Source organism: Ambystoma mexicanum, chromosome 2p (genome assembly GCF_040938575.1).
Source record: "Ambystoma mexicanum isolate Mex_15411 chromosome 2p, UKY_AmexF1_1, whole genome shotgun sequence".
NCBI lineage: Eukaryota > Metazoa > Chordata > Amphibia > Caudata > Ambystomatidae > Ambystoma > Ambystoma mexicanum.
In genome coordinates this window covers 509,790,649-509,816,945 of record NC_090923.1, presented here as the reverse complement: position 1 = coordinate 509,816,945, position 26,297 = coordinate 509,790,649, and the positions used below count along the sequence as shown (strand labels likewise).

Genomic DNA, 26,297 nt, shown 5'->3' with positions numbered 1-26,297 from the left:
ATATCAGGACCCTGGATAGCTATGTTTCTCTCACTTTTGAGGACCTGTCAGGTTCACAAAATAAAGTTCAAACGAATGAAAGTTGGTTTTCTGCTTTCACTTTAGGGTGAGGATCTCAGCCTTGGGTCCCCCTCTTCTGGGCGCTGACCCTTCTCTTTGTATTCCACAAATTATATAACAGTTCCTTTATCAATCAACTTTGGGTCATAGCTTCACCCGTGGATTTCCCTCGTCGGAATCAGATCCCTCTCAACTCTTTCGGTACTTGGGTGATGGCTTCACCCCTGGATCTCCCTCGGTCGGGCTCGACCCCCCTCTTCTCTTCAGCAGGATTTCTCTTCCCTTAGTTTCTCAATATCTTTTCAAACAGTTCATAGTGTACATCCCTCGGCCAGGTTCACGTCTGTCAACACACTGTTTCTCAGGACTAGACTTTGCCCCTCTTCACTGGCATCTCTCGGTCGGGTTCACTCTTGCCAACTTCACATTCACTTTACTTTCAAGTGTTGCGGAATTCACTTCCCATACTTTCTCTCAATGTGGGATTCCCTTCCCTTGCGTGCTTTCTTTCAATAAGGCATTCACTTCCCTTTCTTTCACACAGTTTGTAGATCAAAGTCTTTCGATTGTACAAGGATTTTACTAGACCTCCCGTATGACCACTTTGGCCTCTTTTGGCAGCTCTCCTACGGTCTTCTGGTACTTGTAGTTTCGCTCAGATGAGGATCGACCAGAGTCTCTTGAGACACCACCCACATGGTGCTGGTTTCCCTCTGCAGCTGGTCTCCCCCTAACACTTTTCACAGTTCATTGAACTTAGTTCAAACTTGCCACTTTGCGATTCTCAATTAACACAGCCCTGTTCTTATCGGTTCTCCCCTCGCATCACTGTCTCTGATGAACCACTTGGCTTTCGGCTTCTCTGGAGTCAAGGCTGGTACCAAGATCGAGGGAGCTTCCCTCGCTCCTGATTATCGGCGTAGGCTTGCCACGTGTATCGTTGACATCTGCTGCGAGACACTTGTGCTATTGTTTGTGGTCTTAGGCTATCGTCCTTGAACGATACGCCGGCCTCGGATGAAAAGGGCAAGATCACTTCACTCCTCGCCACCCTCTCGATTCCTACTGCCTTTCTCCTCCTCTTGAACTGCTGCGCCTGATAAGCCGTCTCGTTGTGCTGTCTGCCGTGCTCTTCTTGTGCTCTCGACCTCAAACTTTTATCCCTGCAGGGAAAATAAAGGGCTGTCAGGTGTGTGTGATTCAGGTCAATTGTCTGACTTTGCCTGATGCTGAGATTGGGACATGTTAGATACACGGCTCTGGGATTAGTTCTCTGTATTTCATGGGGCAACACAATGTTCATGTCTGAAAAGTGAGGGGTTGGAGTGTTGGATTGTCCTACGGGATATGATGGGGAGGGTGTGTAGAATGGACGAGAATGACCGAGATGGGGAACGGAACATAGGGGATTGTGGGAATTGTAGTCTTCGGTCATAGTAGATTGAATCAAACACGAGTGACCAGGATTTTTACCATGGACCAAACAAGGGGGATTGTGGGAACGGTAGAGTTTTATCTGAGCCGGTTGGAAGTATGCAAGATAATGATCAGATGGATGGGAAGGAGAGTGACTTGGAGTCTTCGGGTATGTAACAGAAAGACAGGGAGATGTAGTTTCCCACTGTACTGGAGTTTGGGCTATTACAAAATTTATGGAAGACGGATGGGTTGTTGGTCTTGGAAAAAGGCGATTCATTTGGAGGAGGGGGGATAGAACTGGAGTAGCCTAGAACATCTTTAGGGACTTCACCCTCCTCACCACCTTCCTCAGTATAGTACTCTGTCTCTCCTGAGTTATTTCCCCAGGCACCACCCTGTATTCCCCTACCCAGGTGGTCTTTTCCCGCTCTGCCATCTTTGGGGTTAGGATAAAAGAGGGCCAGGTTTTCCCTGGCCACCTGAATAAGACACTCCCGGGATCTACCTGGGAGAACACCCTCAGGTTTCTCACAAGGTGTAAATCCTTGCTTCCTTTCTTGGCTTTGCTCTAGCTGCTCACAACTTCTCAGCAGCCCCAGTTGCTTGTGAGTGTTTGTGGGGTACCTTGTTGACAGACAGGATCTCAAAATATTTTTGTGGCCCATAGCACATTATTCTCTACATGTTCTCAGGGTGGGAATGTGTTCTGCCTTTTCAGTTATGGGACCCTGTTGCACTTCTCCATAGGGTTTTCTTCTCTTCACATCCTGATCTCTGGCTTTAGGTTTACACAAAGGTTTCCACTGATATGCAGGGAGGACTGACCACAACCTGCATTCTCCTGTCCTGCCTTGGTGTTGGGGAAATCTACCCATGTATAATTGTTACTATGATTTGTGCATCTTTCCTCTGATCGCACAGATACCTGGGGCATAGGTAATTCTCAACAGGGCAAATATACCTCACTATAGTCCATCTCTACAGAGGCTAAGTTGCTCAGGGAAGATGCATGGAGTAGGAGTAGGAGTTGGACTTTGAGACTCCCTCCCCCTAACGCCTCCAGGTAGCTCACAACTCTGACGGAAAGATCCTGGTAGGCTGGCTTTCCTGGGCCAGAGAGTCCCCACCCCATTTCTTGGAAGATGGATTAGTCACGTATTTGATTGACTATACTATCAGTGTACTGCTTGATTATGTAATGCATTGCCAGACCAACATCTTGTAGTGACAAACCCTTAGTCTAAGCGATTTGAGGCCACGCAAATGTCAGTTAAGCACTGTACAAATGCAGCATAGCCGATCTCCCGGAGCAATGAGCAGATGCCTTTGAATTGGATCCCTTCTTCAATTTGCTTTTCCACTCTTACATTATATTAGTACATTATCAGAATTAGTGCCGATCAGAATTCAGTTTATATGCACTGGTTTAGGCCTTATTCTAATCGTTTTGACTGGATTAGCAGCCTGTATCCATTAACTTTTCTTCATTGTTGCAATCTCCATATGCTATTGATCTTTTAGACCTTTGGCCGGGATCGTGGTTCGTCATATAGCGTTTGACATGGAAAATAACGTTTGCTTTTTGTAACAACAGCAAGAGAAGCCTTTAATCACATAGGAGCGCATGATTATCCAAAACGTAATTTGACAGCAGGGACCTGGTACATTTGCACTCGGGCAGGGCTGGACTGCCCCACCGGGACACCGGGACATCCCCCGGTGGGCCTCTGGCCGTAGGGCCTCTTTGGAGCGGAAGGACACACATTGCGTGAGCGCCACATCTGCCTGGGTGGTTTGCTCGGAATTGGCTGCCTGCAATGCCGGCTGCCAACACAAACCGATGCAGGCGCTTCATATTTTTTTCCTTCTCAGCAGGGCTGGGCATGGAAAGTGTTCGCCTGGTACGGGGCGTCACGGCTGGAACTCGGTATGAAACGAGCGGCTGAGGACTTAGGGAGCGGACTGCAGCCCCCCTCCGCTTCGTGCCTGGCCGGAGGAGGTGTGAAGGCCCCCAGGGAGTCCAGCACTCTAAGGAAAAAACCCGGCGCCGCAGCAACTCGCTACATGCTTTTCAACTGTGTGTCTGCCGCGGCGCCGGGCATGCACAGCCCGAAGCTCTGCAAGAGAAGGGCTTCCGGCAATGAAACTGACTCAGTTGAAATACACATACAACCACGAAGCAGCCTCAGCGCAAACTGATATTGACGCGTCAGGGATTACAATTTATTATGAAGCGGGGCTAATGTTTCCAAGGCCCCATAGCGATACCAGCATAGTGCACGGCAGAGGGGTACAGTACTGCATGAGCCAGTTTCGCTCGCACAGTTGAGCAGTGTTCTGACTCATTACTGAGAGTCACTACGAACATCCTTTTATGAAGAACATAAGGTGGGAAGCAAAGTGTAAATCCCTCGATTTTGTAAGGTGCCATAGGTAGCACAGTGGCTACAGCCGCCCCGTTTTGACATCTGTACAGGGCCTGCAGACGTAGGTTCGAATCTCGACATGGACAAGCTTGGGTTTTCGTTGCCACCCGAGGTTCACAGGACATACGAGCGCATGTGCTGGCGGGAGGACGTGTGAAGGCCCCCGGAGAGTCCAGCGCTCGGAGGAAGAAACCTGGCGCCGCAGCGATTTGCTACATTCAAGTAAGTTTCTGCCACGGTGCTGGGCATGCACAGCCCAAAGGGAGAAAGGTTACAGCACACTCCGTAAGAGAACCTAAGTACCGCATAAGTCCCTCTGTTGTTAAGGCTACATAGATAGCCCGCTTTGACATTTGTGTTTATAAGTATAAGTAAATGGGTCACAGCATACCGCGTCAAGGAAATGGGGAAAGAAGGCACCACATCAGAGCCTCAAGTGTCATTCAAAGCCACAGTGATATCACGATGCGGGCAGGTAGGCCAAATAAAGTTAACAAGCCATTAAATGGCAGGGCTAATGGGATAGCACAGCAAGTAGAGTACTTGCGTTTGTCGTCTGTGCGGAGCCTGCCGATCCAGGTTCGAATCCCAGCAGGGCCACCCCGAGCTTTTTCATCCTTAAAACACACTGCATTTGGGAATATGTTTAGCCCATTTTTGGCAACACAAAGACATATCATGCAGAGTTTATGTATTTGCTAGGTAAACAAACGCGGGGTTCTTTCTTTTAAAACACAAGGTTGTGCTAACAAACCGCGTTTGCAAACATGTTTTGTCCTAATGACATCTCGTGCATAGTTGGAATGTAATGTCGAATGCAAAGGACAATTGCAGATCTGAGAGTCCCACATCACTGGGGACGGTAGGCATATGCATGGCAAGGGCAAATAATAGTTAATGTGGTATAAACCGCAGAACTTGCACGAACGCCCGCTGCTAGCTAATGTTGCAGGTGTTTAAATCCAACCGCTTATACCGCAAATTCTATAAACAACCTTACAAGGCAAACTGTTAATTATACGATCTATTGTGCATGATACGATACAATTTTGAATGAACTAAAGACAAATGCTTGAAGCCCCACAAGTATCACACCAGTAAGGATATTAGTAACTCACATGTCAGGGGCGGACAAGGGTTTTTGAGTAAGGTATGAAGCTCAGAACTGCTACGAACACCTATGCCAGCTAATAAGTATAAAAATAAAAACTGTCATTGACCACAAATAATTTTCTGGGCCTTCCTAGGCCAACTTTACTTTATACGGGGCAGAGAGCCAGGCAGTTACCCAAAACGGGTGACAAATAAAATCTCAGCATGGAGTTGCACAGTACAGGGCTGGACTGGCCTATAGGGAACTCTGGAGATTTCCCGTTGGCCTCTGCACCCTGGGCCTCTTTTGTGTGGCAATTTCGAATTCTCCCATAGGAAAAGGGTTGGGCTTGCTGAAAATGTGTAATATGGGCCCACTTTGAAAATTATTTCCAGGGCCTCTTTTGATTCCCAGTCCACCCCTGCACTCGGGTGTAGCCAGATCTCACCGCCAAAATGTTCGTCATTTGCCCAACAGAGTACAATTGTACAGGGCATTTTTCTCTGAACATTTGCACTCTGCTGTGCAAATGAGTTAACGCTGCATGCCATGCTAGCATGCCAGGTAACGTTTACTTTTAATTGTGAATGCTGGATGCTGCTTACCATGCGTGCATGGCAAGCAGCGTTCAAAATTGCAATGAGCATGTCAGGCAGTGTTTAATTGTAATTGTTCAAGCTGGCTGCCATTCAAGCATGGCAGGCAGTGTGTACAATGGATCTGTATGGGGTCCGCCTGCTTTATCCTGGCACAGAAAGCTGACGGAACCCATAGGGATTACCGGCATTTGCACTGGCTGGAAATCCCAGCCAGCGCAAATGCTGGAGTATTGCAAGGTGGAGAGAAAGGAAGGTGGTGGAAACGTAAGTTGCATTCCCCCCCCTCTTCTGGCCACCATACAAATGATTATAAATAGACTGTGACGTTAATGGATGGCGTAAAAGGCTTGACGTAGGCTTTAATGCCTTCCATTACGTCCCCAACCAACATGAGCTCTATACTGCTCACTGCAGAGCAGCATTTGCAAAATGTATAACGTGTATCTGCTTCTATTGCTCTTCCGATGGTTCATATTCACAGCATTTACAAATGACAGACGTGCATCTTGATAGAAAAAAGGTCTTAGTGTGTCTACTGTATCTTTAGTTTGCGTTTAAAAATCTTCCAGTTGGTGCAAGCAACAAACACATTTTACGCATTCACGATACATATTTACTCATCCAACACTTGGCAAACAAATTTCACAATTAAGTGAGTATGAAGAATAACTGCAGTTTTCATTTATAATAGAAAAACTGGCAAGCTTTTGAAGAGTTGTAGTCGCTTCTTTAGTTGCTGCTGTTTTAATTATGCCTTATGAACTAAAACATATTTTAAAGTCAGTATCATTTTCTGTTATACTCCCATTTCACTAATGGTCAGTTTTTGTTTAAATTCATAGCTCGTTATCAATGCTGCCCTGGGATTTGACACATTTGTGGTAATGAGACATGGACTGAAGAAACTGAAACAGGAGTCTGGTCAGAGTCACGCTCCCACCGCTTCCGATCCCTTGAGCTCATCCCTGTTCTCCAACATTCCGGGTTATAAACTTGGCTGCTACTTTTGTAATGATGTGGTGGCGCCTGGAGATGTAAGTTGCAATGTTCTCTTTACTTATGCAAATCTCATCTTTTAAAGCAAACGCACAATTTCGGATTATTATTTTATGCATTTGAACAATTAATATTTCAACCAATGTGTAATTTTCTGAAATAGCTCAGGATTGACTAAATTGCCAATGTGCTTTTCTCTTATTTTCGATTGAAGTACAATATGCATAGTGTTTTGCAAAGATTAGTTTTCTTCAATGAAGGGAATAAGGAGAACTATACGGAGTACTTCATTTATATATTTGTTGTGTGAAGATCTCACATGATGTCGCTATTAAATATTGTGGGTATTGCAGATAGACATGTCTCATGAATTAATGTCTGGTGTCAGCTTTCTCCTGCATGTTGGAGATGGGATTATATTGTAGCCCTTACTTGGCAAGAACTTTCACCAGCAACAACTAAATATTTCTATGAGACCGGTAAAAGCTGGAGCGAACTTAAGCAACTAAAAAACCGCGACGAACAGACTGCCCGCGCTCGGTAACTTCACCTGAACAGACAGAATTTTTTTCACAATTATATGAAATGCGAGAGATTTTATTTATTTATTTAGTTATTGAGCATTTGTATGGCACCTACAAGGGATTCCTGGCGACACAAGGCACGTGGGAGAGGGGGGTAGTACAGAGCAGAAATAACAATAACGTTCCTACTAGGCCTTTTGACATTCAGATCGTGCAAGTGCAGTCCAGGAAGTACAGGGGGAGGGGAGAAGGGCAAAGTGGCAGGGGGGAAGGAGGCTGGACAAGTGCTAAGGGAGGCCCAGGAGGGCAAGGGCTCAGGCAAGGGGATAGGGGTTAAAGTGCGAAGGGGGAGGTGGACCAGACACAGGCTAGTCATGGATGGGAGCCCAAGGGCAAGTGATGGAAGGGGTAAGGGGAGACTGGTCAGTGGAGGGCCTGCCTCATGAGGGATACAGGTCACCAGACATAGATGCATGTGTAATGAGCATGGGTGGGGGAGTGCAAATGAGGAGGGGAACAGTAAGGTCTTGAGCAGCTTCCAGAATTTAAGGAGATCCGACTCAAGACGGAGAGGGGCAGTTAAGGGCATTCCAGAGGGAGGCTCCTCCCGAGGAAAGAGATCTACTCCCCCCCCCCCCCTCACATTCTCTGCTTAGAGAAGCATCTGACTTGCAGAGAGTTGGAGCTAGAAGACCGAAGACTTATAGCAGGGAGGTATTTAGGGAGTGCGAGTTGGATGCAGTGTCGTCCCGGGGCCCCGGAAAGCCTTGTGGGTGATGCAGAGGGTCTTGAATCTGATCCTTGTAGCCACAGGGAGTCAGTGGATAGATTGTAGGGCTGGAGAGATGTGATCCCTGGGCTTGGGGCCAAGGAAAAGTCTTGCAGTCCTATTATGGATTAGTTTAAGTGGGCTGAGGGCTGAAAGACGCAGATTAAGGAAGAGGCTGTTGCAGTTGTCAAGCCTAGAGAGAAGAAGAACTCTGGATATATTGAGTTTCTGGGACAAGGTGAGGAAAGGAAGAAAGCCTCTGAGGAGGTGAAGCTGAAAGTCAGATTTCTTGACAAGGTTGGTGATGTGTGGAGAGGAGAGAGAGGAGTCAAAGATGACACCCACATTTTTTGCCTCACAAGAGGGTAAGAGGGGGGGTTTAAGGAGGGCAGCCAGAGAGTAGGGGGGAATAAGACAGCAGGATTCCCATTGAGAAGGATCTCGGTCCTATTGGCATCAAGGCAGAGAGCATTAGAAGCACACCATGCCTGAATAGCAGTCAGTCGGGTATGAGAGTGGAAGGAGAGGAGGAAGAGGGAGGCAGGCTTAAAGGAGAGCCGAGTGTCGTTAGCGTGGCATTGAAAATGTGGAAAGAAGGTGGAAATAAGGTGGGCAAGAGGGGCAAGGTAAATGTTGAAGAGCCACAGCGAGAGGATAGCACCCTGAGGGACGCTGCAGGTGGAGAGTGAGATATAGGAGAGGAACGTGCCCAGTTGAACTTGAGAGGGCCTAGTCGAAAGGGAGGAGGACGCAAATCAAGTGCTCGGACAGTGTTGTCTAGGGTATCACAAAGCTGATTTTATGAGGGTGGAATGATTGACTGTGTTTTTACGGCGGAAGAAAGATTGAGGAGGATAAGAACAGAGGGAGAGTTGAAATGAAGGTTTGAGAGCAGGTCATCATGGGTGTTCAGGAGAGCAGTTTCTGTGCCTCTGGCTGCTATGAAGTCACACTGGTGGTTGTGAAGGCAGCCAACAGATTCAGTTTAATGAATTAGTTGGAAGATGGACAGCTTTTCCAAGAGTTTGCCAAAGAAAGGGGTAGTGGAGATAGGGTGGTAATTAGCCAGGCAGGTAGGGTCTGCAGATGGCTTTTTTAGGAGTGAGTTCACAAGGGAGTACATGAGGGGTGATGGAAAGGAGCCAGTGGATAAAGAATGGTTACAGAACTCAGCCAAGGAGGGAGCGAGAGAGGCAATGTTGTCCTTGATAGTGCTAGAGGAACGGGTGAGAACCTGTTTGGACGAGACTTTCATAGCGCAGACTGTCTTGGTGACCTCATCCGGTGCAATGGGTGTGAAGGAGCAGTGAAAGGAGGAAGGAGAGAAAGGAGGAAGTAGAGAGAGGGGCCAATTGAGGCCAGGGTACATGGAGGGAGGGAGTGGGTGGGGTAGAAGAAAGCGAGGACAGGATATCCTGAGTTTTGGTAGTGAAGTGGGTGGCCACGGCTGTGCAGAGGGCCTAGAAAGGAAGAGGGGAAGTAGAGACCGGAGTAGGATTGGCAAGTTCCTTGAAGATTTTAAAATGTTCAGCAATGTTGTTTGTGGCCCCAGAGATGAAGGCTTGGATGTGGGCCCGTTTCCTGGAGCAAATTGAGTCTGTATTGCCTTTGTAGCAGGCACCAGGCCAGTTTGTCAGAGTATGTGCTAGAAGCTAGCCATTTTTATTCAGCAACTTTTCACTTGCGTTTAAGCGAGGCTAGGTCGGAATCATACCAACTATTACACTTGGGGACAGGCTTTATGCGGGGAGATAAAACTTATTTGCATTGATCTTCCTACACCCTTTCAAATGAAACCAGAATGACAAGTGTCCTAATAAGCAGACTGTTCAGCCAAATATTTAATTCCCACTGTAACTACTCTCGCCACCCTAAACTACTCACACAATCAACTCTTACTAATGTCAGCAAGCTGCTGACAAACATACCACATTGATGCAGCATTGTGTGATGTATCGTGGGATTCATTCACTTCTCACCAGAGGGCAGCCTTTCCTTGTTAGGCTAGGGAGGTGAGCCTGCTGCGCTATATTGCCCTTATGGGGGGAAGAATATCTACTGTCGAGGAGATTTGAAACTCCTGGGTTTCACGTCAGCGGTGTTGTGGAAGCTGAGGAAGACCGAGAGATCTTCCGTCAGGAGGAAACAACGAGCTGGCATGTGCAAGAGGCACCAAAAGAGCACAAGACCAAAGAGGGCAGGGAAAGAAAAGCCCAAGAGAAAAAGCCAGTCGTTAGTGATGGCATGACCCGTGAGAGATGGACTGTTCAGACTGTCAACAGCGCTGAGACTGCTGTAATGCTGGCCCAGCGGAGCTGTGGACAAGAAAGAGAACGAGTTGGAGGGAAAGCCAAAGCCATCCCGACTCCCAGGGACGGCGCGAGACCCGGGAGGGAACACAGGGATAAAGAGTAGTACCAGCCTACTCATCCCACACAGTCTGCTTGTCCCATTGAATGGCCAAACATTAAGAAGAGTGAGAATCACTCCGGCACTCAGCCTACTCGATATTAAAAGGAGGGAGAATTTTCAAGCGACCATGCTGCTCGTCGTAGTGAAGGGCCCAATTATGAGGGTGAACCCCATCATGGGACTCATCCAGTTTGTAACAGAGAGGCTTGTCAACATAACAGATCTTGAAATGAATACCATTGAAACCATGTTAGAATGACTAGTGGATCACCAGATTGAGGAAGAACAGAGATTCCAAGAAGCATTAGAATGGTTAAGAACTATTCAACTACATCCCAAGCTACCACATGGCATATTACAATCCTATAAGGAGGGTGAAGAGTTTTTTTAAATTTCGAAATACTCGCTAATCAATTTAGCTGGGTGGAAGGACTTAAAACCTGCTATTTTGCCATAATCCTAAAGGAGAATTATAGGGTTCATATCAGACTGGCCTTCCCCAAGGAGTTACACCTTTTGCTGAGATAAAACAATCCCTTCTAGAGAGAGTTGTACAAACGGAAAATGTTTACCAACAAATATTTTGTGAAATCCATATATACCCTATTGAGACCCCGTTAAAACTAGGAGCCTGAGTCCAAAACACACTCTCCCAGTGGCTAGGAAAGAAATCTTTTCCAGAGGTATTAGAGGCCTTAGCCATGGAACCATTTACTAACACCTTGCCCCCATTTCTACAACAAGCCATGTTACAACAATGTAAACTGATATATGATATCGACATTCAGGTGGCACAAGCTAATGCAGAGGTCGCCTGGCAGTTAAGGTCTCTGTGTAAGCCTTCGGAGGGGAGAAAATAAAATAAACCTCTAAGTATGAATACTAACCTAGAGAAGTCATTCAGAGAGAAATGTATTTATTTTATTTGTATTTATTGCATTTGCGTTTCTAGCAGTGCCCAAACCCTCAGCTATCATGGCGCTAGTTACAGAAAGTGTGAGGAGACACATCATGAAGTGCAAGACAGTTATACAGGTTAGAAAGAAAGGAAAGGAAGGTACATAGACTGGAGAGCCGTACCTCACGTTGCGAGGGGCTACTGCAGTTGTAAAAGGGGAGGAAGGATAGCAGTAGGGCTGGTAGTGTTAAAACAGTAAGTTCAGGTAGGTTAGAAGCCAGATACAGTGCAGGGCTGAAAGAGTCAGTCCACTAGGTTCGGGTAGGTTAGAGGAAAAACACAGCGCAGGGCTGAAAGTGTCAAACTAGTAGATTAGTGTAGAAAAGTAAGCAAAGCAAAATTAGTGTGGTTGCACAACCTGGTAAAGCCTCCCCTCATGGTACGGGGGCTATGTCAGGTGTGAACATAGACATCATTTTGGTTTCTAAAGTGAGAGTAGGAAGATCCTCCGTCGTGAGGAAGCAGCCAGCTGGCGTTTTCAAGAGGCAGCGAAAAAACAGAAGACTGAAGAGGACAGGGGAAGAAAACCCCAAGAGTAAGAGCCAACCATGAGTGGCCGCGTGACCCGTGAGAGGTGGCCTGTTCATTCTGTCAACAGCGTTGAAACTGCTGTAACGGTGGCCCTGCTGAGACACAGACAAGAATGAGAATAGGTCGAAGGGAAAGCCGAAGCCATTCTGACTCAGAGAGAAGTCCATATCCTGTATGCAGGCCCGGTGGCACCAACCTGTAGGAACCAAGGTAATGGGGACGGTGGGAGACCGGGGAGGGGGCACAGGGATAAGGAACACTATCAGCCTACTCGTCCGAGTAAATGGCAAACTATAAAGAAGAGTGAGAATCAATCAGGGACACAGTCTACTCATCCCAGTGAATGGCCAAACATTAAGAAGAGTGAGAATCACTCCGGGACTCAGCCTACTCGTCCCAGTGAATAAAAAGGATATTAAAAGGAGTTATTCAAGGAACCAGGCTACTCCTCCCAGTGATGGGCCCGATATTAAGGAGGGTGAACCCCATCACAGGACACATCTAATTCGTAGCAGAGACAGGAGAAAGGATCAAGAAACTGAAAATCATTACGGAACCTATTATACTAAGCTTAACAAGAGACAAAGAATAACTATTGGGTTTACCATAAATTCCCCAAAGAGGAAATTGGTAAGCCAAAAAAGGAGCAGCCTTATTTCAGATATTTTGTTATTGAAGAATTAAAGAACCAGAGGAATACAGAGAACATGAATAAAGTAGAGGCATCTTACTTCCCGACAGGTATTGGAAAGAATAACTTTCAGAGACTTTTCAGAAAAACATAGTAAGATAGATTCCAAAGCCAAGAACATTGAGGAGAAGTAGTTTGCAAAAGGAAGAAAGATTTGAACCAAAGACTGGGAAAATTCCCCAAGTGGAACTGAAGACACTATTCTGGGAGATAACCAAAACTTATCTGAGAATTATCTACTAGGGCTGAGGAAGCCTATCCAGGAGAAGGAACCATTCTCTTGGTCTTTTGTTGTTTAGTTTTAGTAGTAGCGTCAGTATTGCTTAGTTTGGACAGAGAACAGACTGTATATTTTGGACTTTCACAACAGACAACAAGCACCCTAGTTAGTTTGTTTAGGTAGGGGAATTGTCAAGAACTGAGGTCCACGTGGATTACAAATACCTCTGTCCCCAAGCACCAGTCAGAGAGGAATCAAGTGACTCACTGACCGTTTATTGTGGCCACAGATGGCAGGAACAACAAGACTCCGGATCCCAGGTGACTGCAAAGGAAAGCAGGTATGTTATGAATAGACAAATTACTTTTACACCCTTAGACAAGTGGAAATGGTACCAGCAGAGGAACCGGAGAAGGAATGGTCATCGGTTGGTTTCTCCTTATTGTGAGGTGCAGTGGTGAAGGAATAACCGTGCGGTCTCCCATCCAGGATGACAATAATGATGCCACTGTAGTTTAGATTAGGCCAGGTGAGGCAAGAAGTCCAAACAGTCCGGAAATGAGGCAAGGCAACCCTGGAGCAAAAACGAGCAACAGAGTTCAAAAATCCAATGCAAAACGTAGAGAGAGGCAATCCAGGAGTCTGTTAGCAGAATCACAGCAGTTCAATGATGAATCCGGTACTGAGTGCCAAATCCAAGGGAATCACCAAAAACAAGCCAGAAAAACAAATCCAGGTAAAAAAATCCAAGAATCAGACAAGAAGCAGGATAACACGCCAAACGCTGTAAAAACCAACAGCTGTGTGAGCAGAGAGGCAATCCAGGAGTCTGTTAGCAGAATCACAGCAGTTCAATGATGAATCCGGTACTGAGTGCCAAATCCAAGGGAATCACCAAAAACAAGCCAGAAAAACAAATCCAGGTAAAAAAATCCAAGAATCAGACAAGAAGCAGGATAACACGCCAAACGCTGTAAAAACCAACAGCTGTGTGAGCAGAGCTTCTTTATGGTGCTGGTGTTGAGTCATGTGAGCGCGTTCCAGGCATGAAGCGACGATCACGTGAGTTGAAAGATGCGTGTCTAGAAACACGTGATCGCGCTCTTCGTGCAAGTCGTGCAGCACGTATAGTGGAAGCCATGGTGGCCGGCTGTCGGCTTGTGTGTAGTCGCCATGACGCCTGCCAGTGCCAACGGGGCCATCGCTGCTAGCGCTGGTATGCTAACACAGGGAGCCTCGCCCACCGAGAGGTAGCGGGGCCCTGTGTCAGCGATCCTGAACGGCGCCAGCGTGAGGACCGTGAAACTGTGCTGTGGTGGCGCACTGAGAGTTCCTGTGAGTACGGGGGTGAGTGCATGACAGGAATCCACAGATTAGGGGTAGTTAAGTCTTTTTACTTATTGTTTCAATTAAGCAGTTGCCAAAATGGCAAGAACACATACCACTGCTCATTATGTTCTTGCAGCACTTACCTCAACTGATTAACCTTGGTTTTCTACTTGGTATAAAACGCACACCTAGGCCTCTTTGCTACTAAACATATGGTATCATACCGACACTCGAGACTTGGTTACTCCCGACCTCCATGCATCAGCAGCATAGGATTTGCAGCTGCCTTTCATTCTAACTAGCATCCCTAATCTGTTTATTTACAGGGAAATGTGCAGGTAGGCCACCAAAGGGCAGAGATGTGCTGTACAAGAACACTTTACATTACATTGCATTACTGTTTAAAGGGGACATGGTGGATAGTTCTAATAAAAAGGCTTCTCTCAACAGAAGGAGTACATTTTGGGTTGTAAGAAACTCCCTAGGACGTTTAGAAGTTCATCTCAACCCTTTCTAATGTGCTGACGGGAGTCAAGACATGGCTGGGCACTTTTTCCCCTTACAGTCACTTTTAATGCAGAGATCTAGATATGCCCGACAATAATTAGGAATTTCAGATTAAGATCTAGATTTAACAATGACCTCCTTCCACCAACTATCCGTAAAAGAAATAATAATACCAAGGCCCTATATATGAGGAGAAAAACAATCACAGCAGCTAACGGTAAAGTCAATAATGAATCTACCCCATTAGTAAATACCACCTTACCATCAAATACTCCAAGCAATAACACCCCTCTCATCAAAGGAGCGCTTATATACGCTATATCCCTGAAAGCTCACGCACTTGACACTGCTGACCTCATAACCTCGAACAAACGTTATTTTTTAGCGATCACTGAAACCTAGCTCCATGTATCCACAGGTCCAGCACTCTCACTAGCCATACCAGATAATTATACAATCATCAGACTTGACAGAAATACATCTAGAGGTTGCAGAGTGACCTTTATTGCCAAGACCCAGCTTGGACCTAGGGCCTTACCCAATCCAATATTCCCTTCAGGAGATCTCCTCTCCATTAAATTACCACTTACAGCTTCGTGAACAATAACGATCAACCTTCTGTATAGACCCCCAGGCACAATATCCACCTTCGAGGAAGATATCAGACAACTACTCACAACTATCACTAAAACAGGATCCCACATTATACTGCTGGAAGACTTTAATCTAGGCCTCCACGACATAAATAATGACAAAGCCCTGTCCCTTGTCAATACGATTATAAAATTAGGCTTCTCTCACTGCATTACCGAACCCACACATAGCAAAGGAAGAACACTTCATTTGATTGCTGACCTCAACTGTAACACTAGCATCCTCTCCAATCTACCCTGTGCCTGTTCTGACCACCATATCATCTCATTCACACTACAGGAAAACTTCCAACCTAACCACTGCATTTCATTTACACCACCAGCATTGATATGATATGAAATGATAGTTTATTTATATAGCGCCTATACACAAATAACAAATAACCGTAATATTACAGCCGGAAAATTACTGCTGCTACTACATCCTATTATCAATTACTCCAATCCTAATACAGACCCCTCGACATTAGTAGAGCTTTATAACCAAACTCTACATCGAGCAATTGACACAGTTGCGCCACTGAAATTGCGCAAAGCCAAACTTCGATCTCATTTAAATGCTTGGTTCACTCCTAATCTCAAAACCTTATGCAATAATAAAGAAGGGTAGAAGCCACATGAAAAAACAACCTGTCGGAACCAAACAAAGAAAAATTCCTAAAAGCCTCCAACAGCTATAAAACTCTGGCATCAGAGAATTATTTGTCATACTCCAAGAAGTAGAATTCCATATACAACCACCCGAAACCTGCACTAAAGACAAAACATGGTGCACTAGCATACAAAATACGTTGCTTGAAAAAAAAAACACTTTAAACCCTTTAAGTGCCAGGGGTATTTCCCCCCCAGTGCCAAGGCCTTTTTTGGTGATTTCAGTATGTGCCCATTCAATGCCTTGTAACTTTTTTGTTACATGAGATATCTCGGCCAAATTTGGCCCCTTTTTTCCCACATGTAGGCAGTCATAACGCCACCCAGAAATCCTAGATTGCTGTAGGGGGATGAGAGAAAATAACCAAACGGGGCGAAAAAATTTAGTTTTTTCAAAAAAATACCAATAAAATGATGGACAAAGAAGCCTGTGGTTTTTTCCTTGTAAGAGCTAGGAACAAATGGTTTGCTGTGCTGAATTTCCCAATTTCCTGGCTTTCAAGAACAGGTTGAGTGGAAACGAAGAAACATTATTTCGAGGGGATTGGGTCCTCCGACGTATTCCATATCTATGACAGTAATCACCACAGCTGTGCTGCTTCAGAAAATCTTTTGGTGTCTGCGTCCTGCGTCATCAACGTTGATACGCTGTCCTCGAGGGCCTCCGTTGAGCCGACGTCACCGGATGTTATAAGTAGGACGCACGACTCCCGTAGCCTCAGTTCCATTTTTTCCGTAAACGTGTTCGCTTCGGAGATCTCGGCGTGCCTCGATTCTACTGAATCCTGTTCTTTCGCTTCTTTGAACCTGTTTCTTCATTGCTATCGGTATGATGTCTTCGGCTTCTTCCACCCCGCGGTGCGGGTTTAACAAGTGTCGGTGTGCGGGTCCAAGATGTCGCTGACGGATACGTACAACGCTTGCCTCTGGTGCCTTGGGGAGGACCATGATATGGACGACTGTGTCGACTGCCAAACGCTCACATCGAAGGCCTTGCGGGAGCGTAAGAAGAAGCCGTCGGTTGGTAAGGTGTCCAAGCCCCGGAAGTCGCGTTCCACTGGTCTTTCGACGGACGATTTGAGGGGCGACTCTCTGCGTCGTTGTCAGGAGTCCGGGGGTTCTCGGTCTGGGAGTTGGCCCCACCATTCCTCTGCCTCTTCGAGGCACTCCAGGAAGCGCCGTCACAGGTCGCCGTCCTCTTCTGAGGACTCCGCCCATCGGCAGGTTGCTTGTCCCAACAAGCATTCCACTCCTGAGGAATGGGATTCCTTCCGAAAGGAGATGTTGGCGATTTTTCAATCGCAGGGCTCCGATCCGTCCGCGCCGTCTGAGGACGCCGGTCGTGGCTGTGCTAGAGACACCGCTCGTCCGCCTTCGGGCTCGAGCAGTCGTCGCGACCACCGGGCGCCTTCGAGGTCCCAGTCGGACGAGGATGGTCGCTCTAGACATGCCCGTTCCAGGTCCCGGTCCTCGACGACATTGAGACCGCATGAACCTGTGAAGTCTTTGAGGAAGACATTGACGCCGGCGGTGCTGAGGTCGTCGACGGACTTTCTCGAGGCCCCGCCTCTGAGGAAGTCGTCGACGCCATCGGCGCCCAGGCTGTCGAGAGACGCTCGGGTCTCTGCCCTCTAAGGGTTGTGTCGATGCTGTCGAAGCTGTTGGCGCCACTCTCGACGTCGACGCTGATTCCATCGACGCCTTTCGAGGCAGCTTTGTCGGGGATGCCTCGTGGTGCGGGGGAACCCCCTAGAAAGGCTCTGGCTAAGGCAAAACATGTCTTTGTTCCTTTTTCGGTTCCCTCTTTCCAGCCTCTGGATTATATTTCTGAGGTGGATGAGGGGTCTGAGGAGGGTGTGGTTCCTGCAGAGGTCCATGATGACATTGTTTCTGGTCATAGCCAGCTTGAGGACCTTCACCAGTCATTGCATGACGCCAGTGGGCTCGACACCTCTATGGAGGTGAAATTTGGTAGGCCTGAGCCTGGCACGCATGCCGACTCCTCTTATCGGCGCCTGATGTCGAGGGTCACGGATTACCTGGGGTGGTCTGCCCCCCCCCCGCCCACCCCATCCGGGGATTTTCAGCAGGATGACCTGACTGATATCCTGGACCATGTTCCACCAACTGATCCGGTGCTGCCATTCCATATGGCCTTGCAGAGAAAGGTGGCTGCGTCTTGGACTTCTCTGGAGAATATCCCGGCAGTGAGCAAGTCCTTGCCGAAGAAATATCACCCAGCCAGTGGCGACCCCTGCTACTTGACCACGCACCCCACTCCGGAAAGTTTGGCGGTGCAGGTGGCTACGGCACCCGCAAAGCAGGCGTCGTACCCTACCATCCCTCCTGATAGGGATGACAAATGTTTTGACGGCTGGGCAACGAAGGTATTTTCTTCTGGGGATATGACGCTTCAGGCTGCCAACTCTGTTTGTGCCTTGTCTCGTTTCACGCACTCTGTGGAACTGTATTTCCCTAGCGGCTGATCATATTCCCGAAGGGGAGGAATGGGATGGTTTCCTTGCTATCGTGCAGGATGGCAAGGATGCCATGTGTGAATCTGTTCAGTCGGGTCTGGACATGGTTGATTGCGTCAGCCGGTCCATGGCGGCGAGCACCGTAATACGCAGGTTTGCGTGGTTGCGGAAGTCAGGTTTTGCTCCTGATGTGCAGGCCCGCCTCCTCAACATGCCCTTTGATGGAGAACATCTTTTTGGCAGCAAGGCTGACAAGAGTCTTGAGAGGTTGCATACCTCTAAAGCTGCAGTGAAGTCGTTGGGCGCTGCAGTCCGCCAACCTCCGCCTTTTCGTCCTAGGGGACAGCAATGGAGGGGGGTTCCTTTCGATATTACTCGTCCTTTGGTAAATCGAGAGGAACTGCTAGTCAAAGGGGCAACCGTAGGAGTGCCAGAGGTGGAAAACAAGGTACTCGAGGTGCCAAGGCCACGTGAGCTGTTGCCTCTTTGCCCTCAGGCACTGCCGCTTCAGCTCAGTCATGAGGCCCATGCTTCTCCGGTTGGGGGAAGGCTGGGGCAGCATCTTGTAGAATGGCGTGCCATTACTTCAGATGTGTGGGTTCTGGAGATCATAGCCCACGGCTACTGTCTTCCTTTCCGGCAGAGGCCTCATGACAATCCACCAGGGAACCTCTCTTTGAAGAGTCCGGATCCGCTCCTTGCGCAGGAAATTCAATCCCTGCTGGAGAAAGGTGCTATAGAACTGGTGCCTGTAGCGGAGAGGAACAAGGGATGGTATTCCCCTTATTTTTGATTTCGAAGAAAGATGGAGGATTGAGACCCATCATGGACTTGCGCGGTTTGAACAAGCGCCTCAGGAAGGACAAGTTCAAGATGGTGACTCTTTCTCAAGTCCTCCAGGCCCTTCAACTTCAGGACAGGTTGGTGTCTCTCGACCTCAAGGACGCTTAATTTCATGTGCCGATCCATCCCAAGCACAAGAAGTACCTGAGGTTCGCGGTTGGCGACTCGCACTTTGTTTCGGGTCCTGCCGTTCGGATTGACCTCCGCCCGAGGGTTTTTACCAAGCTCATGGTGGTGGTGGCAGCGTATCTCAGGAAAGGGAGGATTCACGCCTACCCCTACCTGGACGATTGGTTGAACAGAGCGCGCTCTCCCGAGAAAGTCCTGGATCATCTGTCCGTCACCTGCCACTCCCTTCACAAGCTGGGCTTCTCCCTCAACTTAAAGAAGTCTCACTGGACGCCAACTCAGCGGCTCCAGTACATAGGAGCAGTGCTCGACATGTCCCTGGGGCAGTGTTTTCCTCCCCAGGTGAGGGCTCACCACATTCAGCAGATGGTGCACAAGTTTCAACTTGCCCAGAGTCTCCCAGCGTTCGAGTTGTTGTGATTGCTCGGCCTCATGGCATCCTGCATTCTTCTGGTGCCAGAGGCCAGGTTGCGGATGAGATCTTTGCAATGGGCACTCAAGCTCCAGTGGTCGCAGTCCTCCGGCAGGATGTCGGACCTCGTTCAGGTGCCGCCCTCGGTCTCTCAGGACCTTCTGTGGTGGGCCGTCGAAGGCAATCTGATGAGGGGGGCTCCGTTTTGGCTGCCCTGGCCGGAGGTGACGATTGTGACGGACGCGTCCCTCACGGGATGGGGAGCTCATGCCAACAAGCTGACAGTCAGTGGTCGTTGGTCTCCGTCGGAGTCCAGACTCCATATCAATCTGTTGGAGCTGAGGGCCGTCAGGCTTGCCCTGAAGGCTTTTCTGCCGACTGTGCGAGGAAAGAATGTCCTGATTCTGACGGACAACACAGTGGCCATGCACTACCTCAACAAAAAGGGGGGGGCAGGGTCACTTCCTCTGTGCAGGGAGGCGATGCAGCTCTGTTCTGGGCCATCCAGCAGGGAATTTCGATCTCGGCAGTTCATCTGGCCGGAGACGAAAACGAGACGGCGGACGCTCTGAGCAGGCAGAGCGCTATCTCTCACGAGTGGGAGTTGGCTCAGGAGATTCTCCTGGAGATCCTTGCCCTTTGTGGGACCCCTCAAGTGGATCTTTTCACCTCCAGTGTCAACCGGAAGTGCGAAAGGTTCTGCTTGCGGGAATTTCCTCCAAGAGGAGCCTTAGGAGACGCGTTTGTGGTGGAGTGGTCATTCCCAATGCTGTACGCGTTTCCTCCAGTCCCCGTCATCCCGTAAGTGCTGCAGAGGTTACTGAGGTTCGGTTCCCGAATGATCCTCATTGCTCCGGCATGGGCCAGGAGGATGTGGTACCCGGACCTTCTTGACTTGCCCATCTGCCCTCTACGTAGCCTTCCCTACCAAGACGATCTGCTCTCACGGGAGGGGGGTCAGGTTCTCAATCCAGAGGTCAGATCCCTCAACCTTCACACTTGGCTTCTGAAAGGTTGAGGTATAAGGAGTGGGGGCCTCCCTGAAGACGTGATGGAGGTGTTGCTTTTGGCCAGACGGCCGGCAACTAAGCCCCTGTACCGCTGCCGTTGGAGAAAGTTCTGCGACTGGTGCAGGGTTCAGAATGTGGATCCTTTTTCATGTGACATTCCTGTAGTTCTGACTTTTTTGCTTTCTTTAGCCCACAGGGGCTTGCAAGTGGGTACCATTAAAGGTTACCTGGCGGCGCTGTCCATATTGAAGCGCTCGTCTGAGGAGTGTTCTTATTTTAAAATTCCTTTAATTTCTCAGTTTCTGAAAGGGCTCACTAATGTATTCCCTCCGTCACCTTTCCAGGTGCCCGGTTGGGATTTGAACCTTGTTCTCGAGTTTCTAATGGGTGCTCCATTTGAGCCTTTACATTATTGTCCTTTGAGACTGTTAACCCTTAAAACTGTTTTTCTAGTTGCGGTCACTTCCGCTCGCAGAGTGAGTGAGTGAGTTACAGGCACTTTCAGTTAAGCCACCCTTCACTGTATTTCATAAGGACAGGGTTGTCCTTAGAGTTCGTCCTTCCTTTCTTCCGAAGGTGGTATCGAAATTCTATTGAAGCCAGAAGGTTGTTCTTCTGGCATTTTATCCTCCACCGCATCCTGGTAAGGACGAGGAGAGGCTCCATAGGTTAGATCCTAGAAGAGCTTTAAGTTTCTACATTTCACGCATGTCCCGGGTCAGAGTGGACGATCAGCTCTTTCTTGGTTACGCTGGAAGGCGTTTGGGACAAGCTGTGACTAAGCAGACTTTGTCTAGATCGATTATCTTGGCAATTTCTGAATGTTACCGCCTGGCGGGTAAGGACCCTCTTGTAGGCTTACGGGCCCATTCGACTAGGGGTATGGCTGCCTCTATTGCCCTGCAGAGGGGTGTTCCTATTCGTAACATCTGTGATGCAGTCACTTGGGCTTCGTCCCATACTTTTGTACGTCACTACTCCCTAGATTCTATCCATGGGCAGGATCTGGCCTTTGGCAAGGCGGTCCTTTACTCTGCAGTTTGATTGGGCATTCTAAATTTGTATATTCTAAATTCTTTTCCCACCTCCTTACGTTGGTACTGCTTTGGGAGTCTGTCATAGATATGGAATACGTCAGAGGACCCAATCCCCTCGAAGAACAAGTTACTCTCTTACCTGGTAACGTTATTTCGATGGGATGGTCCGACGACGTATTCCATATCGCTCCCTCCCTGCCTTCCCCGCTACAGAATTTCTTATGCGATTGCAGCTTACGTATCCGCAAGGCTTTCTGTGGTCCTACTGGCAGAAGATTGGTGCCACACGTTCTTGGGGGGGGGGGGGTAAAAACTACAACTGAATCTAGGGGCGTCGTGCGTCCTACTTATAACATCCAGTGACGTCGGCTCGACAGAGGCCCTCGACGACAGCGTATCGACATCATCGACGCAGGACGCAGACGCCAAAAGATTTTCCGAAGCAGGTCAGCTGTGGTGATTACTGTCATAGATATGGAATACGTCGTCGGACCATCCCATCGAAAGAACGTTACCAGGTAAGAGAGTAACTTGTTCTTGTTAGGCAGAAACCTGTGCAGTTCCCTCTGGGACCACTGCAAAAGATTTAAAACTACAAGTGTTTGGCAGTAAACCCATTTGGTAGCAGTCTGCACCACACAGATTCACGTGGTAGCTGTGGCTGAGCAGTCAGACTTCCCTCAAGAAGAGTTAGGCAGTATACAGAGTATTCACAATAGGTCAAAAGAACACAGTAGAACAAGTAAAGACTGACCAGGGCTTTGTGTAAAAGAGGTGTAGTTATTTATTTAAAACCACATCTAGAAAAACACAAAGACACTAATAGTAAGCAATCAAAAAACACGGTCACTAAAAGATATACACTCCCTTAGAAGAATATTAGACAAGTCTTAAGTAAAGCCCCACTTATTTTCAGACAGCGGTGAGCGCTTAACGTAGATAATTTGTTTTCAAAGGGAGAGAAAAGCAGAGAATAAATTGAAACAGATCCCAACACTTTTTCCAGAACACAACAAGAGAGGAAGGCAAAGTAACACCGTGAGTTTAGAGTCAGTAGGCCGGATCCACTTTAAGAGGATCAAACGAATTGTGTCCAAGGTGTCACAGTTGCAGTGCACAAAAGTCTTGAAAAAGGTTCAGAAAGAGTTGGACCAAAGAAAGGGACCAGTTAGCAGGTCAAGGCGGCCAGCCCAGTCCAGAAGGTTAAGGGGTTATTATTACCTTGTAGCAATCTTTAGAAAGGGAGGCCTGGCGGACACGGTACCTTAAAGTGGTGAGAATGGGGGCAGTTGTTCCTGGCAGCGGATGCAAGTTGGTGCTTCGTCCGGGGGAAGAGAGGATCTCGTCGGGGAGGAAGACAGGAGTCCGTTGCACTGCCAGGGAAGAAACCAGCCGCAGAGTTTCTCAGGTAAAAGGAGCAGTCCTTTAGTTCGCGGTCCAGTGGTAAGTGGCTATCTGGTTGCCGGGGTGCTTGGCACGGGCAATTCGACCACAAGCCAGTCTGGGGTGCGAAGAGAAGAAGGTAAACTGTTTGTGCCCACCAGTCAGGGGTAGAAGCCTCTCCAGCCGGGAGATCTGTCGTCGGGAAGTGGTGAATCGGTTCCGCCGGGCTCCACCCGCGGTGTCGTCGTGGTAGGTCGGCTCAGCTTCTCCCTCGTCGGATTCTCAAGTCATGTGGCGACTTCTGAAGTCCCAGTCCCCAAAGCCCTGCTTTTATGCAGCATACCCCCATTCACTCAGCCTAGCTGTCACTCAAACATGCTAAGTGGTGAGCCGGCTGGCTCACCACTTGGGCCAATCACACAAAAGTGTGTCTTGAGTTACCAAGGTAACTCAGTCCAGGGTGCCTAAACCCCCTCCCGCACCCCCTGTGGTACCCAGACAGAGTGCCACCACATTTGGAGGCTTCTGTGGAGAAGCCCGCCAAAAAGTGGAACAAAGGGCTCGACTTGGGTTGGAGTCGCAGAAGAGAACACAAACGCCATTTTAGAATCGAGTCCTGGCAAAAAATACCAACCGGCGAATTAATATTAATTAAATAAACCGGCGGTATGTTCGAGGCTATGAGAATTAAATAATTAAAGTTGGTAGCCTCGAACAATTGGAAAATCCCATAGGGATATATTCGCGGTCGAATTTAAAAAGTAGTATCCAATGCCACCAGCCAAAACACGATCAGGGGGGACGGAGACGTGCCCCCTCGACTAACAGACCTCGGGGCAATCGAATTGCCCCGACCAGTACGTCCACAATATGATGGTTTGTATTGGTTTCTGTTAATAATTTGGGACTAGTAAAGCCAATGGTGACTTTACATGCCCTGGGAGACAGTAGTCAGTCCCAGGGTATGGAGTCTATGGTGGGTTGTCACTATGACACCCCTGTGTTACTGCACGGAGAGTGCTGTGTAGCACACATAGTAAAAACACATGAGACCCTATGGAGTAAAGGACCCCATACCCCATAAAACACATTAACAGTCAAAGGAACACCATGAATCATGTCCAAGAGTGGGAGAAAAAGAGTCTCACTCTTGGCAGGAGAAAAAGAGAAATCCAGCAAAGCTGCTGGGGGACTCACTAGGTTAGGAAATTTAGCCTAAAGAGAGAATTCTCCCTAACAGTTCTTTGATGTGGTTATCACGCGTTTTGTGAGAGGTAGGCGATTTTGGACATTTTTACCAATTGGACATGCATGGACGGAATGGAAGAAAAGGGTAGGAAAGCCGAATTGGAGGACAGAAAGTCATACATTTCTGAAAAGTAGACAAAATTCCAAGTTTAGGAAGGGGTGATTTGCGCAGGTCAGGCATCAACTAGGTAGGGGAAAATGCCATAGATTGGGGAAAAAGCGGGAAAATGACTGAAAAAAAGGTATTTGGTGGACATGGTTGGCTTGGTACGGCAATGGCTTCTATGAATTTTGAGAAAAACAATGCTCTGCTACATTCCCCCAACTCTTGCAATTAGGAAAGCACACATTTTTGTAGTGTTTCACAAAACAAGCAATACCACAAGCCAAACACTGAGCCGTGTTTTATGTTTATGCTTACGGCCTGAACAGACGTACTTAGCATGTGTAAATCAGGAAAACCAATGTGGTGAGGAACGGCAAGCATCCATTTTTTGAAAGAGCAGAGGCAGACCTTTTCAAGGGTAGGTGACTTGTGCAGATTACAAAAGTGTATGGTGCCTAAAGCAGCGACTAAATGTAGGGCACATTTGGGAAATGAAAGGGTTGTGTGACAAAGGGCACCAGTAAATTGGTCAAAATGTTATAAAAACCACACAAATCATACCTTCCTACGTTCCCACACGTGTCCCGATGAAAACGGTACCTCACATGTGTGGGTGCACCCACCTGGGCGCCAAAGGGAAAGTCTAAAAGACCCCTACCGCCAAGTCTGTTCTGACAGCTGAATTTCACAATTTTTCCAGACAGGCACACCATACAGATATGGGCCTAGGGTTTCCAAGCCACCAAGGAAAAAGGGGAACCCCATGCATTTCCGAAAAGAGGACACCCGTGAGAATCCACAGAGGTCTGCCTTGCGCAAATTGCCCCAGTTTTTATTAGCCACAATCCCCGATAAAGTGTGATATTTTCTGGGGACAGAACACAATCTTCACTTTGTCTGGGGTTCTGGGTAAAAAATTCTGGGCCGCTTCGCGCAAGTCAGACCTCCGGGCATTCCCACGGGTGTCCTCTTTTGGGAAATGCATGGGGTTCCCTGTTTTTCTTGCTGGCTTCGACACCCTAGGCCCAAATCTGTAGGTTGCCCACATGAACAAAATGTGCTGTGCCGAAAGGCTTGGGGTTACCAGTTTTCCTTTTGCGCCCCGGTAGGTGCACCCACACATGTGAGGTACTGTTTTCGTCTGGACACCTCTGGGAATGCGAGAAGATATGACATTTGTTGTTGGCGACGTGTTTTGGTGAGTGGACACAGGGAAATGTCTCTGAAATTGGCTGGAAATTAAGACAATTCTCAGACATTTCTCTCTGGCCACCCACCGAAACACACCACCAACAAAACATGGCCTACCTTCCTGCGTGTGATTTGACGCGACAGAACCCCAGTTTTTGCAAGACACTCCGCCAATTTAGCACAGTAGGCCAGGTGTTGAGTGCATTTTTCTTCTTTTTGTTGCAGCATTACCTTGTTCTACATTCCCGTGTCCCCACACGTGTCCCGATGAAAACGGTACCTCACATGTATGGGTGCACCCACTGGGGGCGCAGAAGGAAAAGAGTACCCACTGGTAACACCAAGCCTTTCGGCACAGCACATTTTGTTCATGTGGGTAACCTACAGATTTGGGCCTAGAGTGTCGAAGCCAGCAAGGAAAACGAGGAATCCCATGCATTTCCCAAAACAGGACACCCGTGGGAATCCAGAGGTCTGCATAGAAAAAGCGTTGAAAAAGCTATAAACAAAAAACATGTTACCTACAGTCACACCAGCAAAAACAATTAATTTTCAAGAATGCCCCACCCCTTGCGAGCCATCCCTGGTGGTCTACTGAACCACACCCCCCCCCACTGAAAATC

General features: G+C 48.0%; 1 protein-coding gene across 5 annotated transcripts in view; it reads left to right on the top strand.

Moving 5' to 3' along the window:
- Window positions 1–26,297, top strand: part of ATG7 (autophagy related 7) — a 2,414,869-nt gene that overhangs the window by 1,277,667 nt on the left and 1,110,905 nt on the right. For all 5 annotated transcript variants that reach the window (XM_069643921.1, XM_069643925.1, XM_069643922.1 and 2 more), the window contains one exon: window positions 6,440–6,631. In XM_069643921.1, coding sequence (XP_069500022.1) covers window positions 6,440–6,631 — 192 coding nt within the window. The remainder of the gene's footprint in view (window positions 1–6,439; window positions 6,632–26,297) is intronic.